Below are 19636 nucleotides of genomic sequence, written 5' to 3' on the forward strand. Positions count from 1 at the left end.
ATCTTCTATGCATAGAAATCTCATCAGTTCTCGCTGATTTAATATTTAGTTCTCGTTTGTCCGCGGAAGGCGCTGTCACTGTTTTATTCCTATTGTATGATGTGCCAAGTTAATTTAACTATCCTTGCATAGGTAAGATCTTCCAATCTTCAGAGTTGCAACAGAGATTGTGATCCAATTAACCCACGCTTCGAAGGGAGAATTCCTATAAAACAATAAGACTACTTTTTTACATTCGAATATAGTATAATTTTGTAGGGCTTTCTCCTTTGTAAGTCCCCCCTTTTCAGCCCAAGCCCATGTTTTTTTTGAGCAAATTCAGCCCAAGCCCATGTGCCCCATGGGTCACCTGAGCCCCACGAAATGATAGACCAGCCGCCCCCCAGCCCAGCTCCCACGCCGATTTTTCCAACGGCGTCATCAGTAGCTCTTCGAGTCCACATCCACAACCTCATCCTCCAGCGGCAGTTCGGCAGGGCCGCGACCTCGGCCGACGACGACGCGCAGCGCGCCTTTCACGGCTGCCAGCGGGCTCTCCTCCAAGGAGCTCGGTTCCACGGCCGACGGTGCAGCAACTGAGAGGGAGAGAGCACAGAGAGGAGAGATGGAAGGTCTGACGGGCAGCGAGATCGCCGGCTTCGTGGTGGGTGCCCTGCTGCTCGGCGCCACCATCGCGGCGCCCAGGGTCGACGGATTCATTGCCTCCTCCCAAAGAAGGTCCCTTCCCTGCCATTTCTCTGCCGTTCTCTTTTGTTTTGCTTGCCTCAGTAGTCAGTTGTGTTATTTAGTACTATCTTGCAGAAGGATAGCTGTAAGTAATTTGTTATTATCAGGTGCAAAACAGAACCTAAATTTAGTTTGAAAAGTAGCGGTAAATATGATTTAAGATAGTTTAGTTGGGCAATTAAGAAAGGGTGAAGAAATTTCTATAGAAGTATGCAAAAAGATATGCTCAGTAATTGTTCCCCATATGGTTAATTGTTTTGGTTCAATATTTTGTCCCCAGTTGGTAGCTGCTACCGTACGCAGAAATGAAACTGAAGCTAATTTTCAACTCCTCAGTTCTTCAGAAAAGATGTATGTAGTATATTATGCTGTCAGTAGATGGCTTATGCTCTGAAAACCCAAGGCGAAATGCCTTGAGAAGGAAAAAAAACATAATAATGAAAAAAAATTATGCAGAGCAGTACAAAGCATCAGTCATCGGAGTTCCTAGGTTGAGAAAATCCATGACAGATGCTTTGCACTCTGCATACCCTTACAACTCATCCATCTTTTTTCTGATCAAAATACAGATGCACTGCAGGTCACTAGGTATGTGTAAGAGGTGTGGTGATCTTCGGATAGTAGCATGCTCACAGTGCAAAGGAATTGGCTCAGTTCGGAAAGGAGGAATGCTTAATCTGGGCATGCTAGATGATCTTTACGAATCACTTGGGGCTGAAGCCAAGACTGATAATTTGATTCCTTGCACAAAGTGCAGATCCAAAGGTCGTCTCTTGTGTCCAGAGTGCTCGAAGATCGCATGACCATTCAATAATATGAGTGGTGCAAGGAAATATAAGGCTATCAGTATGCTCATAAATTTTGCTGCTTTAATGTGTCAACGAACTGGTGATACTACACAGTCAAATGCAGTCTGATTTTTCTTCTTCATGATTGCATCTTGATGTTCAGTTGTAAGCTGCAAGTTTTAATGTCTTACTATTTTACAATCATGCTCGTTCGTTATGCACAAGAGAGCAAGCATGTTGATATAAAAACTAGATCAACCTAGAAGGAACTGGGTGCTTCAAATTAAGAAAAAAAAAATTAGGCACCCAAATTCACCTCAAGGACTTGAACTTGGGTGGTAGAGGCACCCTCAAGCAGCTAAGCTAGGCTCAGCTTCCTAAACATGTTGAAATGTCTTGCATTGAGATAGTGGGTACAACAGTTACGGTGAGTTGTTAAATTAATGTACCAACTAGAAGCTGATGTTCCAGGACCATCATCCCTGTACTTCGCCTGAAATTCAATATGTCGGTTGCTTCTTCCCCTTACAAGCGGAAATTCTTAGAAACATCACTCACTAACTCTGATATACTCCGCTGGGCCTACTTATTACTGAGGTGCTGTTTGGTTCTAGGAACTTTTTTAAAGTCCCTGTCACATCAAAAAGAATCTTACTATTTTAGAGTATTAAATAAAATCTGTTTATAAATTTTTTTGACAGCTGAGTGCTAATTCGCGAGACGAATCTAATGAGCCTATTTAATTTATAATTCTAAATGCCCTAGGGTTCTGCAATTAGTTTTATAATTAACCTTTATTTAATACTTTTAAATGCTAAGATTCTCTTTGATGTGACATAGACTAAAGTTTAGCCCCTCAAACCAAACAACCCTGAGTCTTCTGAAAGGTTGACAGATGAGTATTCCCTCTGTTCCAAATCACATATCACTTTATTTTTTTTTGCCGGTAACATATCACTTTAGTTTTACTCCAAATCAAATATTTTTTAAACTTTTACCAGCCTTATAGAAAAGATGTAAATTTACACAATACCGAATAAATATACTGTCAATATGCACCTCATTACGGATTTAATGAAACTAATTTGATGTCGTATATGTTTGTTTCTTACATATATATATACTCTTTCAAAGTTAGACAAATGAAATTGAGGGAGTATTTCATTCCTCCTGGTAGCACATTCATATGGCTCTGTCAGTCTAAACACAACTGCAAGCATCAGTAGACAGGTCTGTGTTTCGTGGAAGGAGGAAGCTGAGGCGCCCAGCGGCGACTCCTCGTGAGCCGCGAGCTCAAACAAATGGGCCAAATGTAACGGACGCGCCGGTCGCCGGCGCCTGCTGGAGGTCTGTGATGCCGCGTGTTCCCATTGCACTGGAAGGTCGCTATAAAACCCACCCGCTTGTGCCGCCAAGGTTTCGCCGCCCGCGTCGCACCAACAGAGCGCCGCCGCAGGCAAGGAAGAAAGAGCCCCCGGAGCACCTGCCGTGTGCTGCGAAGAAGATCGAGTCGACGACGATGGGGGCCAGCGCGAGCGTCGCGTCGTCACTGGCGCCTACGGCCGTGGCGGCCGCCGCCATCGTCTGCCCACCGGCCGGCCTGGCCGCCGGAGCGATCTTCGGCGTGGGGGTGGCGGTCGGGGCGGCGTGGGGCGGGGCCAGTAAACCACCCGCCGCCGCTGCTCCTGCTCTCGACGACGCCCTCGACGCGGTCGTCAGCGCGGCGGAGGCGGTGGCGGAGTACCTGCGCGCGGTGATGGACGCCGCGTGCTCGGGCGCCGCCGCCTGGGCCCTGGAGAAGCTCGAGGAAGCCGCGGCGTTCGTCGTCGACAGGGTCGTCAGGCTCCTCCTCCGCCTGCGCGGCGGCAAGGAAGCCGCCGCGGCGAGGCGCGAGATGCGCCGCGCCGCCGCCCGACGCGCGGGCCACGACGTGTTCGCCGAGGCCGCGGCGCGCGTCGCCAGGTCCGGGCGCTGCATCATGGGGCCGGCGGCAGCTTTGTCGACGGACGTCGTCGTCGTCCCCGCTGCTGCCGCCGCGCACGGAGCGCTGGCGGCCCTGCCGAGGAGATCGGTCTCCGAGTCCGACACCGACGACGTCGCGAGGCGCGCGGCCAGAAGCGCCGCGGGGATGATGGGTCTCATCCTTGAGTCCTTCGTCGCGGAGGCCTATCTGGGCGACAGCATTACTGCGGCGGCCAGGTCCTCCATCGCCGTCATAGCCGCCGCGGTGGCCGTCTGCCTCGACGTTGTCGCTTCCACCGACGCAAGGGCCTAGGCTTAATTACCTGCACCGCTGCACTGCGCTGCAGGCCACTCCGTTGTTTTAATTTGCAGGTTTTCATTTACGTACTGCACAGTGAGGGTGTGTTTCAGTGATGCTTTGCGACAGTGTGAGTAACTTATTTGCATTGCGCCCTTGCCTCTAAAAAGTTGGATTTATTTTTTGTCTGCTCTTGTTCCTCCCTGCTGTGATTGCCTTGCCTGTTATGGTTTTTGCGATTCAGAAACAGAGCGCACGTAAAACATCCATACATTAGAAGCTTCCAACGCAAAACACCCAAATATGACATATCAAGCGACAGAGAAGATGCCAAAACGCTTTATTTTAGAAACAAAGGTTTGCAGTTGCACTATATTGTCATTTAAAAAGAGAAGTATTTTCAAAAAAAAATAAAAAGAGAAGAAATAAAGGGTTCTTACGGCTTGTACTGTCCTCTGCCTGCTACCCGTGAGCACCTACCCACGTGACAGCCCAGGCATTGTTTTCTCTTTTTGTTTCTGTTTTTTCCTTTATGTTCCATAATAGCAAGTGTTATCATTTCTTTTTCTTTTCTAGATTTTCCCTTTTACCTTCTATTTGTCTCAAGTTTTCTTGACAACTTTTACGTACAAATCATATTTATAGAGTACATTTGACTATGTTTGGATACAAAATTTAGAACATTTCTTTTATATAGCTGGAACAATTTTTATTTTAAATCGAAAACATTTGTTCCAAATTCACCGTCGCAGAATCATTATCAGGTATGAGTTTTTTATTTGGGCCCAAACTTTGGAAGCCCAGATCAGCTAAAAGATTTTGCGTGATAATAAAGAAACGGACGAGCATGCAAACTCGAACGTGTCCAGTGTGATTTTCGATTCTGCTCGCTTTTTTTTATCTTCCCGAATGTTTGTTTTTTCCAATTTCATTCATGCCAGTTTTTCTATTTTTTATTTAAAATATCTATTCGAATAATATATTTTGAAAAATCTCTCATTCAAAATTTTCAATTAGAACAATTTAATTGGGGATCTGGAACAAAATTGTGGAACAATTTAATTATGGATCAGGAACAATCGTTCCACTTAGAACAATTTAATTGTAGATTTGGAACAATTGTTCCAGTGTACAAAATAAAATTGTTCTATATCTCAAAAAAAGTTCTAAAAATTTTATTTCTATTTAAAAAAATATTCTAATTGTTCAAATATATTTAATTATGATTTTAATTTGAAATTTTAAATAGACTCGTTAGATTCGTTTCGCGAAAGCCGCCGCCTGGGCCCTGGAGAAGCTCGAGAAAGCCGCGGCGTTGGTCGTCGACATGGTCGTCAGGCTCTTCCGCCGGCTGTTCGGCCGCCGCGGCAAAACGCGAGATGCGCCGCGCGGGTCCCGAGGCTCCCGACGTGTTCGCCGAGGCCGCGGCGCGCGTCGCCAGGTCCGAGCGCCGCATCATGGGGCCGGAGGCACCTTCGTCGGCGGCCGTCGTCGTCCCCGCTGCTGCCGCCGCCGAGCCCGGAGCGCTCGCCCTGGTGGAGTCGGTGTCCCGGTCCGCCGTGGCCAGGCGCGCGGCCAGAAGCTCCGCGGGGATGATGGGTCTCATCCTTGAGGCCGTCGCCGCGGAGGCCGATGTGGGTGCCCGCATTCCTGCGGCGGCCAGGTCCAACATCGCCGTCATAGCCGCCGCGGCGGCCGCCTGCCTCGACGCTGTCGCTGCCACCGACGCAAAGGCCTAGGCTTAATTTCCTGCACCGCTGCACGGCAACAGGCCATTCCGTTTGTTGTTCTGCAGTGTTTGGTTCACAGCCTGAAATTTTTTTCACAAAAAGATAAATGCATGCATGGAGTACTAAACGAAATTTATTTGCGAAACCTTTACACAGTTGTGTTTAACTTTTCGAGACGAATCTAATGAGTAAAGTTTCACCATAATTGGCTATAATAATGCTACAGTAACCATATCTAATCATTCTCTAATCATGCGGTCAAATGCCTTATTAGCTACAACACATGCTACAGTATTATAATTATGGAGATTGTTTTATATTTAGAATTCATTTAATATCTCTAATTAGTGGTCAAAAGAATATAATTTTTTTTTCACCCCCTAACCAAACAAACAAGGCCTACATATTGCACCGTGTGTGTTCCGGTGATGCTTGCGACAGAGTTGCCGCTGCACCTAGTGTGGGACTACTTATTTGCATTGCGACCTCGTGAAATCAGGCTTTATATTATTGCCTCTAAAAGTTGGATTTTTTTTGTGTGTGTGTGCGCGCGCGCGCCCTTGTTCTTCCCTGCTGTGATTACCTTGCCTGTTAGTTAAGGTTTCTGTGATTCAGAAACAGAGCATACGTAACACATCAATATTTTAGAAGTTTCCAACGCAACACTATCTAAAGTTGTCGCCACTCGCTAACCTGCGCTAGCGCTATACTAGAGGCAAAACAGCAAGAGATGCAGATGTGCACGAGCTTCTCTCCCCTTGCCCCTGCGTCTTTCCCTCCGTACGGAGCCCGTACCGTCAACCTCCGATCCGGCTCTGGGGCGGGCCTTGTTTAACTGCAATCGGCCATGAACTCCGTAGTAGTAGCAACCATCATGGAGGATTATCCCTCTTGCCGTGTCATCAGTTTTCAGCCGGCGCGGTGTGGGTAACGGTTACAATTGGGCCATTGTTCAAGCTGCTGCGATCGCCGTGCAGTGGCCATCAACATCCTGCCCATACGCCGCGGCAGTGGCCGGGACTGCGGCGTGGTCCACGGTACGGTATCCACGGAAAGACACATGGTACGGTCATGGGCGAGCAGGTACATCTCCATGACTCCCAGCTCACGGGCGAGCTACAAAACGATCCATGCGTGATCGAGGGAACAAAAATGGCGTGATGACGCTGAACACCAACGAGATATGGAAACATCAATACTGCCAAACACGAGGACCACAATGAGTAATGAGAACGGGATGGCGCTGCCTCGTCCCGGCGGCCGTCCTCCGGCGTACGGACACCGCCGGCGGTCCCGCTCACGCGCATGCACTTGAGAACACGCAGGAAGATTGCGGCGGATTCACCAGCGGCGTGCTAGCTAGACAGCGCCCAGCCACCAACCCAGCTATCTGGCTAGAACGACGCCAGCTCGGCGCCGCGCTGCTTGAGGTAGACGGCGCAGTCGTCCCTGGGCGCGATGGTGGGGATGTACGCCAGGCCGTCGCACCCCTCCGTGGCCTGCCGCCGGAAGTCGCAGAGGGACGACGTGGACGCGTCTTGCGCCGCGAACAGGAAGTCGAACACGCCCCGCCGCCGCCGCCTCGTCCGCCTCCCACAGCAGTGGCGGATGTAGGATTGGAGGCAAGGGGGGCTGAAACAATAGAGATGTTGATTTGTGTGAAGATTTAATAGTGATTTGGAGGTCTTGCTACAGTATTTTACGTGTAATTAGGGGAGCTTGGGGCCTTGAGCCCCCCTCCTGTATCCACCCCTGTCCCGCAGCGTGTCCTGCATCCAGTAGTCCACCAGGCACGCCAGCTCGCCGCCCGCGCGCATGCGCGCCTTGCTCGCCCCCGCGCACCGCGCCACGGCGCGCTTCGCGCGCCGGAACGCGAACCCCGGGAGGTCCACGGGCACCGCCATGAGCCCGACGTTGAACAGGTTGTAATCCCTCGCGAACTCCTCCCTCGCCGCCGCGGTCAGGTACGGGCCCACGAACACCGTCTTCGACGTCTCCAGGTTCATGTCGCGGCAGGGCGCCCGCAGCGCGACGGGCTTCGCCTCGGCGGCGCTCCGGTCCAGCCAACTCCGGAGGTGGGCGAGGATGACGCGCTGCTGGGCGGCGGCGTAGGTGGAGAGCGCGCGCGGCGTGAAGTTGGGCGCGATCCGGCGGCGCAGCTCCCTGTGGGCCTCGCCGGACATGTAGATGAGACTGTGCTCGCCGAAGAGCTTCTTGCCGAAGGGGTGGCCGATGAAGTGGAACGCGTCGGGGCGGACGTTGGCGAGCACGCGGTGGCTCAGCTCCGTGTCGCGGATGAACACCACGAACGTCCCGAGGAGGGCGCCGCCAGCCCGTCCCAGTACGCCGGCGGGTCGCGGATCAGCTGGGCGATGCTCCCGAAGAAGGGCACCACGAGAGGGGGCCCAGGCAGGGGGCCCTTCTTGCGGCGGTAGGACAGCTGCTCCATCACGACGTAGAAGGCCACGGCGGCGAGTAGCAACACCGGCGCCGCCGCGCGGATGTCCAAGAAACCGAAGAGCGAGGACTCCGCCATGGCTGCTGCTGCTGCTGCTGATTTTCTGTTGGCTGACGCTGGTACTGGGGCGGGGACCTCAAGCTCGTCCTCCCGCCAATTTATAGAGAGACGCTACGCTTGGTGCACGATAATTTGAGTGGGCAGAGCCGCAGAGCGACTCAGCATGGCCGCTGCTCGCATGCATGGGTCATCACTCACCATCTAAGTATCACCGATACGCATACGCCGATACAGGTACGAATACGGCGATACGGTGATACAGCGATTTTTAAAAAATAAGAATACGTCGATACGGCAAGTATATATTTTTCTAAAAATATAAAGTGCCAAATAATTCTAGAGAACAAAATAGATAATAAACATTATATTTCCAAAAGGCCAACATAGCGAAGCAAATGATCAAATTCAACTAGGAATAGCAAATGTTCAGACCTTGCATTTCCTCTTGTGGTGCTATTTTTCTGAATCACTTTAACATACTTCCATAGAGGAGTTCTACGCAGCCTTTCATCAGCAGCAGTAGGATTAGGAGCAGCACGACTATCAGTATTAGCAGAATGCACGTGGTCAGTCAGTACCTTCTCCTTGTCTCCTAGCAGCAGCTGGCGGCTTTAGATCCAGGTCACAGCGCACATGCACCCGGCTGCACGTGTGCCTGGCGGCCGTGTGAGAGCCTGAGAGAGTGAGAGGGGCGGAGGACCACGTGCGCCTGGCGGCGGTCAGATGAGGACGGAAGAGAAAGAGACGTGCTGGTGTTTTATGATTGGGAGAAATAGGGTTTGGATGGTTCGTTGTTGGGTTTTTCTCTCTCTTTCAAATAAGGTGTTATTAGCCCAAAAATATCGAACGGAGTATCGGGAAGTATCGAGAATTAAATTTTTTATTTTTAAATCATAATTTCTCGATACTTCCCGATACGCGTATCGGGCCGTATCGCCGTATCGGATATGGGTACGGCAGCCATGTTGAAGTATCGGTGATTCCTAGCTCCCCATGATTTGCAGCACATCTAGACATCTGCTGTAGCCCCACCTTATAGACAGCGTGATCCTCTAATATGGTCCTGGCTCTAAGGCTATTCACACTCATCCTCCTCTATTTCCCTCCTTTATAAGAATATTCCTGGCCTAATCATCGAGATATTCTCCTCTATATTCAGCTTTTCTGTACCCATTCATCCTCTAAATCTCTTTCCTATACCAACTACCAGAGATGGGCCCACATGTCAGAATTTCTTTTCTTTTTTTAACGTCGGCGGCCTCCATCTCTCCCCATTCTCTCTCTCTCCTGGCCTCGCTCCCTCTGCCGCCGCTCCCCCTCGACGACACCGGAGACCACGTTCTCGATGTCCGCACTTCTTGGGTCTGTCGGTCGTCCGCTCTTCTCGCCACTGCCAATGACTACGCTCTTTCAGGACTCACCGTCAGCAGTTCAGTCAGTCGCCCTCCCCGTCGTACCACAGGCACCACATTCAGGGGGAGGAGGAGGAGAGGAGTCTATACTTCCGCAGTCGACGCAGCCGACAACTTCAGTAGTCACGACTTCAGATGTTGACACTTCTTCTGCTGACCCGGTTACCACTTCTACTGACCCTCTCCCAGGCAGTGCCAGCACGAGAGCCTCCACGACAGCTACACCTCCAGTTAGCTCAGACCCACAGCTCCCATCCGTCACCGAGGGTTCTCCGTCCGATGACGACGACGACGACCTAGACCGCTTCCTCGCCGTGCCGCGACAGCAGGACCCGTAGCTCGCCTTTTTGGTGCTTTGATCCCAAAGGGGGAGAGAGTTAGGGGGAGTTGGATTCAGGGGGAGGGTAGAGCTAGAGAGAGCTCGTAGTTACAGGACTTTGATGTTTTATATCTCATTTGATGTTAGTTCATGGATATGTACATTTGACTCTTGCGTATGCTGTGTTTTGAGACATATCTATGGATTCTGTTTGAGCCGTTGAGCTCCTTGGTTCTTTTTTGAGTTTGCTTAAGTTTCTCCTGTTTACCTTTCTCGCTCTCTCGTTAATCTTTATGTTTGTGTTGTCATCAATCACCAAAAAGGGAGAGATTGTAAGCATCTAGGCCCTCTAGGTATGTTTCGGTGATTAATGACAACTATTATTGTGACTAATGAGTTTGTGCAGCTTAATGAATTATTATCGCTCATTGGATCATATGTTAAAGAGGCCCCTCAATTTCATTATTCAAAAAGGCGATCTCGGTATTCAACTCAAGTATATAACAAGACTAAGGATCTTTCTAGTCCTAAGTGTCGCAAGGTTGAGAAGGAAACTTATGTTAGTATAGGTTTTATAGTTTTGTAGAGGTCGCACTATTAAGAGGGGTTAAGGCCAAGTAACTTGAGCATGGACATGGTCAATCAAAAATGGATGCACACTATGGTCACTCAGGTTCCTAGAAGTTCAAATAAGTGGTTTTCAACTTATATCTCAAGAATATTTGGATTTCATTCAAGACTCAAATCAGAAAAGGCAAAATCAGAAAAAATCTATACACCGGTTTAACCAACGACGCCAATTTTCTATACGTCGGTTAAACGCAGTTATCAGAGTCTGTACAAGTACATACACCGGTTAAACCGATGATATTTGAAATTAACATCGGTGCAGTTGTCCAGAACGTTGGTTTTCTAGGGTGTTTCAAGGTTATATTCACCGGTTAAACCGACAATATTTGAAATCAACGTCGGTGCAATTGTCCAGAGAGTTGGTTTTTCCAGGGATTTCTAAGGTTATACTCACCGGTTAAACCGACGATGGATTTGAGTTAGCGTCGGTGCAGTTGTCCAGAGAGTTGGTTTTTCAGTTGATCAGTGGACAACTACACACACCGGTTAAACCGATGATACGTCGGTTAATCTGCCCGAGTTATAACGGCTAGTTTTCCAAATGGGCAGTTTACATTCATCGGTTAAACCGACGATGACTTTTGGAGGACCATCGGATTAACCGACGTTGCATACTTTTCTGGCAGCTTTTCTCCAACGGCTCTATCCGCGTGAGCTGCCTATATATACCCCTCCAATGGGTCATTTTGAAGTCTCTTGACACCAGGCAACATTCATACACTCATACTATTGTTGAGAGCCACATTGAGCTTCATCTTCCACACATTTGATCATTCAATCATTCAAGAAGCAAGACTAAGGACTTGAGTAGAGAGAAGCTTGTGTGCATCTGTTCTTGGTGATCGGTTCTTGCTCAAGTGAAGGCCCTAGCTTGTTACTCTTGGTGATTGGCAGCACCTAGGCGATCTTGGTGATTGAGGTGTTTCTTCCGGAGCTTGCTAAGTTGATTGTGGGAGCCCGAAGAAGTTTGTACGTGGCTTGAGCTTCACCACGCCGGGATGGTGAACAGAGACTCTTAGTGAGCGCCCTCATCTCGGTGACTTGGGAGGTGACAAGACTCTTAGTGAGTGTCATAACGTGGATTAGGGGTGTGCCAACACATCGACACAACGGGAAAAAAATCCGGTTGTCTCTTGCCCACTCTTTACTTTCAAGCACTTACTTTCATGCAATTATTCATGTGCTTGACCTTAGAGATCATAACTTAGCTCTACCTTACTTAGTTTCATATCTTGTTGTTTTCTTTATAGCTTGTGTAGTTTGCTTAGTTAGCCGGTTGGTGAATTGAGCCTTACTAGCATTGCATAGGTTAAGGTTGCTTTAATTTGTTTTAGAAATTTGAAAAAGGCACAATTCACCCCCCTCTTGGTCCATCGATCCTTACAACAATCTAAAATAGCGATAAAATAAAACTAATATGATTATCTCAAACAATAACTAAATCACATGACTCCATCAACAATAATGCTTCAGTCTGTCAAAAAAATCTTCAGACATTTCTTAATGCAAAATCATCTATTATATTAACAAGAGAGTGTTAAAAGAAGTCACCACCGAGAGGATCTAGAAATTCTCACGTTAATCTAAAAAAGAGAGATTTATACCATTAGATTTTATAAAGATCTAACGGTCTAGAATAACTCAAAAGAGTATATGCCAACTACTACCAGGGTTAAATTTTCCGACCGGTCGCCCCTAACCGCCGGGGTCCGGTTCCGGCTAACCGGACCGGTTAGTCCGGTTACCGGTCGGAACCGGACAAACGCAAATTTGAATTCAAATTCCCCCGTTGAAACGGTTCTAACCGGTATACCGGCCGGTTTGACCGGTTTACCGGTCGGTTTGACTGGTAACCGGTCAAATTCATTTTTTTTTGGTTAAATTCAAATGCCCGCAAAGTATACTAAATAAATGTTTGTATAACATATTTTAGTCTAAATGAACCCTTCAACCCTCTTTTGTACTACTTTTACATTGTATTTGTATACTTTTGTATGCATGTTTTTTTGTTTAACTTCAAATCCCCGCAAACTATACTAAATGAATGAATTTTTGAGAAAATTTGACACCATTAAATTCGTCGCACATTGAAGTATTTTTAGGATTTTTTTGGGAATATTTCATTTTTTTTAATTTAAATTTAAATTTTGAATTTGGGCCGGTTTGGTACCGGCCCAAACCGGAACCGAACCGGACCGGTTCCCACCGGTTAGGTAAACCCTGACTACTACTAATATATATATATATATATATATATATATATATATATGAGATATTAAAACATGGATCTTAGATGTAATAAAAGAAATACAATTCCGTAACCAATAAGCGGAAACACAGTTCAGTCGTATGGATTGTTTTTTTACTTAACGTGGCTTTCAAGAGGATCTGTACGTCTACCAGGCCAAAAGGAAAAAAAAATAGCGTGATCGATTGCAACCTGTGAAGATGAGGGATCAAAGCAATATAAAAGGCTAGACAGAAGCAAAATATGGGATCAAAGCAAGACAACGGCGAGATTGATCATTGGACCAATCTCTACACATAGAAGGTCACCTGACCTCCAGCAAGATGGATCCACGGGACCAGTTGAAAATTAACTTGGCCAATAGTGTTAAAATAAGACACCACATTAATAAAAAGAATCTAAAAATTAGCACATTAATCTAAAAAATAGCAGAACAGATTCCTTTTTGCTCCTAGATACAAAACCGCGTGACGTAAAGGCTATTCATACTCAGTTCGATAAAAAATAATTCAAAGAGTATATCAAATATATAGTTAATAAATAGCAAAAAACTTTGTATATAGATCAAATATTGTAAGGAAATGGCAATGAAGGAATGTTCTAATATTTTATGGCATACTCCCTCCGTCAACAAAGATTGTTCATTTTAGATTGTAAATCTAATTAAAGTAATATCAAATACCAACAAACTATTACATAGTAGAAAAAGTATATATGGAGTCAATCAAATACTTAAATAGATGTTATTTTAATTTGTGTCTACATGAATATTTTCATAAAAATGAACTTTTCTGCATGTATAATAAATATGTTTGTATCAACTCTCTTCCTCAAAAATTATACATTAGTTTTGTCAAGGTGAAACGTAAATAATGATCAAATTTATAGAAATGTTGATTTTTTTTATGAATGACTAGATGTGATAAGGTATGCCAACATGGCATGCTGCGCAGGATGAAGGATTAAATTGAGTCGGATGAAGAAGTTTAAGGATTGAAATGGTTGTTGTGGTAGTTTAGAGCAAAGCTCATAATTTAGCCGGCAGTTGGCTGTATGATACTCCATATCACTTGCAGCCGTATATAACAGCCCACTCATATAATATGCTGATAATTTAGTTGGCAGGTGGTTATATCATTAATACATGGTTCACCTTATTTTCTCACATGATATCTTTGAATTTGTGTTTCAGCCGGCTGAAAGTTTACAAACTGCTTCTCTTCTCTCTCATCTCCTCTCATCTCTCTTCCAGCTTAATATTTATGTGATAGGGCACCTCATACAGCTCGGTTATGAGTTCTTATAATACTTGCTCAGTTGCTCTTAGGCCAGTCTCAGACTCTCAGTAGGGATTTCATGGAGAGTTTTATGGCATTAAATATCATCAATTTTGCTGATGTGGCAAGGAGAAAGAATGATGGAGTTTCATGGGATGTAAGGAGAGTTTCATCACCATGAAACTCATCTGCCACGGTTACCTAGTTCCCAGTCTAGGTATCTGAGTTCATGAAACTCCCACCGAAACTGGCCTTAGGAACCAAGTTGAGTTTAGGTTAAAAATTTAAAGACAAAATTGACTATTTCATATATATTTGTCTGCCCTTTAATTTCTCACCCAGATTTCTCGGGAAAAAAAAACTCACCAGTTCGGCCACTGCTATCCGTGCCTACTCCATGCGCGAGTACACATGCGCCCAACCGGCCTACTCCAATTCCCAAGCGACACTCCATGGAAAACATAAAGGCCCAAAATTAATTCGTGATCTCAATTCTCAATGGTCTGTGTGCTATATAAATCACACGAAATAATCCTCTCGCCAATTCACCTCGCTCCTATCACAGCAATGGGCGGTTTCGCCAGCAAGCTTAGCGACTTCTTTTCCTTTCTCTCCGGTGACGGGGATTCCGCCCACGCCGCTGGGGAGCAAAGCCATGCCGCCGACATCAACGCCGCTGCAGAGAAGAAAAGCGATTCCAACGGCGTCTTGGACGACGCGGCCAAGAAGGCCGCCGGCGCCCGTGATGCGGCGCCCACGGCGCTAGCGTCCGTCCAGAAGGCGGCATCCGCGGCGCTCGCGTCTGTCAAGAAAGCGGCTGAGGCGGCGGTGAGCTACGTGTCCGGGCTGATCGTCGCAGCCGCAGCCGCTGCTTCTTCGGCCGTTGTCTCGGCCTGCGGGGCCCTGAAGCGTGCCGCCCGCGCCGCCGGCGACAAGGTGTTGGAGCTCGTGGAGCAGCTCCTCGTCAGCGGCGCGGCCGCGGCCGCGAAGAGCAGGCTCGACGCTGTGGCGGCGGCGCTCCGTGGGGGTGCCTGCGCCCCGTCGTTCGCAGCGACCGTCGCGGCCGCCCTCGACGCCGCCTGCTCGGCCGCCGTCCAGGCCGGCAAACGACAGGCCTTCGCCGCCGCGCTGCCGGAGCTTGCGTCCGCCGCAAGGACCACTAATCCGGCGGCGGCGGCGGAATCAGCCGTCGTGGTGGATATCAAGTTCATAGTGAGATTGATCCCGCTCTTGGAGAAGCTCCCGGTTCTGGTGATCCCGGCAGAGGTCAAGGCGGCCATCGCCGTCGTGGCCGTCGCGGCGGGTTTGTACTCGGCGTTCTGGGCCGCGCCGGCTGCAGGTGCAGGTGCACCGGCCGATCCCATCGTGACGAAGGCTCCAGGTGGCGGCGGCGCCTCTCAGCTGATCCTCAAGTCGGCGTTGAAGGCGAACCCAGCGTTTTATTTCAGGCTGCTCGCCTGCTCCGATCTGTTGGCCTAGAAACCGCGGCTAGCTGAAGCATTTGGCTTGGGCGCCTGATGCGCCGCGCCGCCCCAGCGCGATTGCCATATGAACTGAACGTGCAGCTCTTGATGGTTTATCCTTCATCCTTGCATGTACCGGTCTTCCTCTGAGTCTGAGTTCCCCAACCAAGCTGAATCTCAATGAGCATCAGCTGATCCTATAATGTAGTATGAGAAACCATTTCTGTTAATGGTATTAGTTGAGTTCTGAATGAATTGGTGTAGCCATTTATGTTATTGCCATAATTTGTCTTTCGCACTAAATGTTTTTTTTTCACGGCCGTGCCTGAGCACGTTTTTCATTTTTAAGAGGATATCGCACTAAACGTTTGAATCTACTAATAGCATATTCTAGAGCCCTAAAATTGTTAAATTCATTTCCATTTGTGTCTCTACAGCATGCTCTCAGGTTGAAATCAGCACGAGTTTTCACGAATTTCCCATGTAGTGGCAGGACTTGTTCATGAACTGCGGCCTGTATCTGAAAGATGCCAATTTCCCATGTAGTGGAAGGGCCAATAAACGTGCCGGAATCGACACAACATGAAGTAAGTTTCTTAAGAGTAAGTATTATGATGGGCTACTAGTCAATTTATATCTAAGTGAAAGAGAGAATCTATTAAACTTGCTCTACCAATTTTAAAATCCCTTCACCGAGAGCCATGTCAATGATCACAAATTTTCCCAATGGTTTCTATTCTTCTTAATTTACTAATGTGTTTTCTACATTTTTTTTCCAATGAGCAATTATATGTAGCAATTTTCTAATGAATTGGCGATGTCAGTGATGAGTACTAAGGCTTTATGAAACAAACAGTATTGTGCAATGTTTTTACACTCAGGTAGTGAAATTTTACACCGATAGGAATCTCTATCTCTATCTCCACGCTAAAAAGAGAGTAAGGGTGACGTTTTTTTCAGTCGTCTTTCGTCCGTCCCCCGCCCCATCGTACGTCGCTCGCCTCAATCGTCCTACCCTACCAACGGCGCTGCCCGCGAATCTCGCCGATCGCGCCTCAATCTCGTCTTCCCGTAACGCGTTCATCGCCCCGCCCACTTCCCCAGTCCTGCACTCCCCCTCCGATCCGATCGAATACGTCGGCCACGCCATACTCCTCCGCCCTAGCCGTCGGCATCATCCCTGCCATCACTGTCGCCGTCGCCAGTTCCACCTCTGACGAACTGGCCTGCCTCGCCTGGTGACCGCCATCCCCGCCGCGCCATGACGGACGCCCATGCCGCCTTGCCTCGGTGCCGCCGTCCCCACCGCCCTCGGAGCGCCGCCACGATCGACTTGCAAAACCCTATCCGTCGATCCGCTTCGGTGAGTCCCATCCCACCACCCTCCCCTTGCCTGCACTTTGCTATGTCCTCCATTCTGCCTCCGTGAATCCCCATGCTACTTGCGCGGATCGATGGGATGCTGAGCCGCCGCGCGCCGACGTCGCCGGCGCCCACCGTCTCATGTGCGCCCCGACGTCTACTCGCGACGATCGACGGGCTGCTCGCGGATCCACCGACCTCCACTCGCGCGGATCGATGGGCCGCTGAGCTGCCGCTCGCCGTGGGCCCGTGGTCGGATCTCCGGCTCCCTCCACCCTGCATCCCTCCGAACAGTGACCGGCGGCGATTTCCACCAACATCACCTCCCCGTCCGCCCCTTGCGTTCCTGTGAGCCGCCAGGTCATCGCCCAACGCCATCTTTTTTTCCGAACAGTTTTGGTCACCTGTAAGCTGGCCGAAGAGTGCGACCAAGGGCGCTGTTGCTGAGAATCCAGCGGGCAGCGGGATCGACGACGTTGCCTCAGTCCCTGGCTCTACGCGGGCATGTCCAGGTTCCGTGGTGGGAATCGTTTGATTTCACCGATACCTTGATCAGCAACCATTTTAGTAGCGTGTGTTGTTTTCAATTGATGAGCATCCTGATCTCATTTTTAGACGATGTTTCTCTTTATATGATATATCAGTTCATTTTTCTTTTTCTTAATCAACCTGCTGAAGTTGCATACTTGCATGCCTGCCCCTGCAATAGCACCATGGCTTCTCTAAAACTTTGAGCTCCTGATCTGACCAGTTAGTAGGTTAGATAGATTGTTCAAATTCCTGGCAAAATCAGTGTTAGCCACTGTATGGCCTATGCAAATATTTCAATTTGGCCAATCGATGGTTGTGCGCAATAGTGATCTATCAATTTCAATTTGATCAATCAGTGCTAGCAACTGTTTGTACTATGTAAACAATTAGATGCTCAGTTGTCCGACTTCAAATTTACACTTGGTTGCTTTACTTTAGCTTGATGCTCAGTTCAACTATACTATTTTACCGAGGAGTGGGTTTTCATTGCATTATTGAACCATCTAGATAATGTCTTTCTGATTCTTTCCCAGCGCTTGATGCCTGGCTCATCCCAGGTTGCTTAAGTGCAGCAAGTTACTGTGTGTCTATATTCTAAATGAAGCTTCGTTACTACCTGAAGGGGCAATTCCTGCAGTAGCATTATATTACTTTTTTGGAGAACACTCACAAAGTTTGTTGATGATGATCAATAGAGGTGGAGATAGTGAACGTATTTGGCCCTGTCCTACTGGAGTGCTGGTGCTGGTCAGGTTTGTGTTCGGCCTCACCTCAGCATCCTTACCAAACTCTTATTTGGTGTCACTGGGATTTTGAACAAGCTCCTTGCTAAAAGCTGAATTGGTTTCATACGTGAGCCATGCCTGGATTGTCACACAACCCAGTACTCTTGTTTTGATTCTTGTTGCATACCTTTTTGTTTTGCTTTGTGAGAGATCTATTCTTGTTCTACGATAGTGACCATTTGCTCAAGTATAAAATGGTACAGGCAAAGACACTGTTGAGGAATTTTTTTTTGCATAGGATTACATCATTTTATATGTGTATAGGATTGACTCAATATCAATAGTAGCAGGCATTGGGAAGTTCAGATTTACACATCTTGAGCACCACAAAGGTGAATGTAGCCGCTAACCAAAACATGTCATGCTGTAAGAATTAGTTTTTTAAAAAGGATATTTTGGTATGATATACTTACTGTTTCTGTTCAATTCATCAGAAATTATCGGTGTTCTCCTTTGTTGGTTCAAAACTTAGCAATGATAAACAACCTTCTTGACTACTTTTCTGATAAAAACATGAATGGTTGTCGCTGTCATGGAAAACTGACAGTGTTCAACCTGGAAAATAGCATTAGGATATGATTTTTCTCTTCCAGCATTGCTCGATGTGCAATTTTCGAAATGCCCATTTTCTGAGTTTTCAGGTTAAGTTAGAATGCATTGCCAAGGATGATCGGCACTTGGCAGTAGCATTGTTGAGTATATATGATAGGTGAAAGCTCATCACTGCTGCATTGATCCCTTTTATGCTCTCACTGGTTGTTTAGATGATTTGAACTATTTTCATTAATCATTATCTTAAAATTATCACCAATGCTAATTTTGACATGTTGCTCTTTTAGAGCATTTTGATATGGTATAAAGAAATAGATTGTGAGCAGCTTGCATGTTACCAGTATATTGTACCAAAAGATTGATCATTAGAGAACCAAAATTGTAGTTTTCGTAACTACTTGATCATGTGACTAAGCTAGAACAGTATTTTATTCATCATTTTGAAATTGCATGATTGACAAAGGACTTGCCATCTAATGTATGTAATATTTTTACAGTCAAAATTGGTAATTGCCAAATGTTTTCACCATTTAGTTAAATTTCTTGAGAAGCTATACAATTTGGTGCTCCGGCCTTTTCATTCTTTAACCACAGGCCGTGTCAAAGTTATCCCTGCCATGTTAATATAACCATATTTTGTTTTATATATTTGTTTCGATTGAATATTTTGAAACTGATAAATAACTTTTGGTTTGAAGTTGCTTCTTGGCGCTGCTCACCTGATACTAAGGCGTAGGTGAAGAATACTACGAGGAAGAATATAATTATGGATAAAGAGACTCATAGATTGCATTGCTCAATCTATATAAGAAACCATTTGAAAGTGAGTTTTGGGTATTTGGATATCGTGGTTTTTAGCTTGTTTAATTTGAAAACTATTTGTATAGTTGGTTGCATGTGAACATCAATAAACCTTAAAATGTACCATATGTTTCGTCTTCTCTGTGTATTATTTAAAAAATATTATCACTAGTTGCAACGCACGGGCACAAACCTAGTATTAATATATTTATGTGAGCCAGAGTTTAGAGACGT

At 47.0% G+C, this 19636-nt stretch overlaps 2 protein-coding genes and 1 pseudogene across 4 annotated transcripts; 2 read left to right on the forward strand and 1 right to left on the reverse strand.

Moving 5' to 3' along the window:
* The first annotated feature begins 389 nt into the window (after positions 1-389).
* LOC120652060 lies at positions 390-3962 on the forward strand. 3 transcript variants are annotated; one of them, XM_039929755.1, is made up of 3 exons: positions 405-717; positions 1007-1077; positions 1307-3962. In XM_039929755.1, the coding sequence occupies exon 3, from the start codon at positions 2869-2871 to the stop codon at positions 3787-3789; it is 921 nt and encodes a 306-aa protein (XP_039785689.1). In that variant the 5' UTR covers positions 405-717; positions 1007-1077; positions 1307-2868; the 3' UTR covers positions 3790-3962. The 3 variants fall into 3 exon arrangements, with proteins under 3 accessions (XP_039785688.1, XP_039785689.1, XP_039785690.1); XM_039929754.1 differs by lacking the exon at positions 1007-1077 and having other exon boundaries at positions 390-717; XM_039929756.1 differs by lacking the exon at positions 1007-1077 and having other exon boundaries at positions 1296-3962.
* A 2727-nt stretch (positions 3963-6689) lies between these two features.
* On the reverse strand, positions 6690-8081 carry LOC120648775 (annotated as a pseudogene).
* A 6394-nt stretch (positions 8082-14475) lies between these two features.
* Positions 14476-15387, forward strand: LOC120648097 (antifreeze protein Maxi-like). Its single transcript, XM_039924856.1, has one exon. The coding sequence runs from the start codon at positions 14476-14478 to the stop codon at positions 15385-15387; it is 912 nt and encodes a 303-aa protein (XP_039780790.1).
* Positions 15388-19636: the final 4249 nt, after the last annotated feature.

Source organism: Panicum virgatum, chromosome 9K (genome assembly GCF_016808335.1).
Source record: "Panicum virgatum strain AP13 chromosome 9K, P.virgatum_v5, whole genome shotgun sequence".
Lineage (NCBI taxonomy): Eukaryota > Viridiplantae > Streptophyta > Magnoliopsida > Poales > Poaceae > Panicum > Panicum virgatum.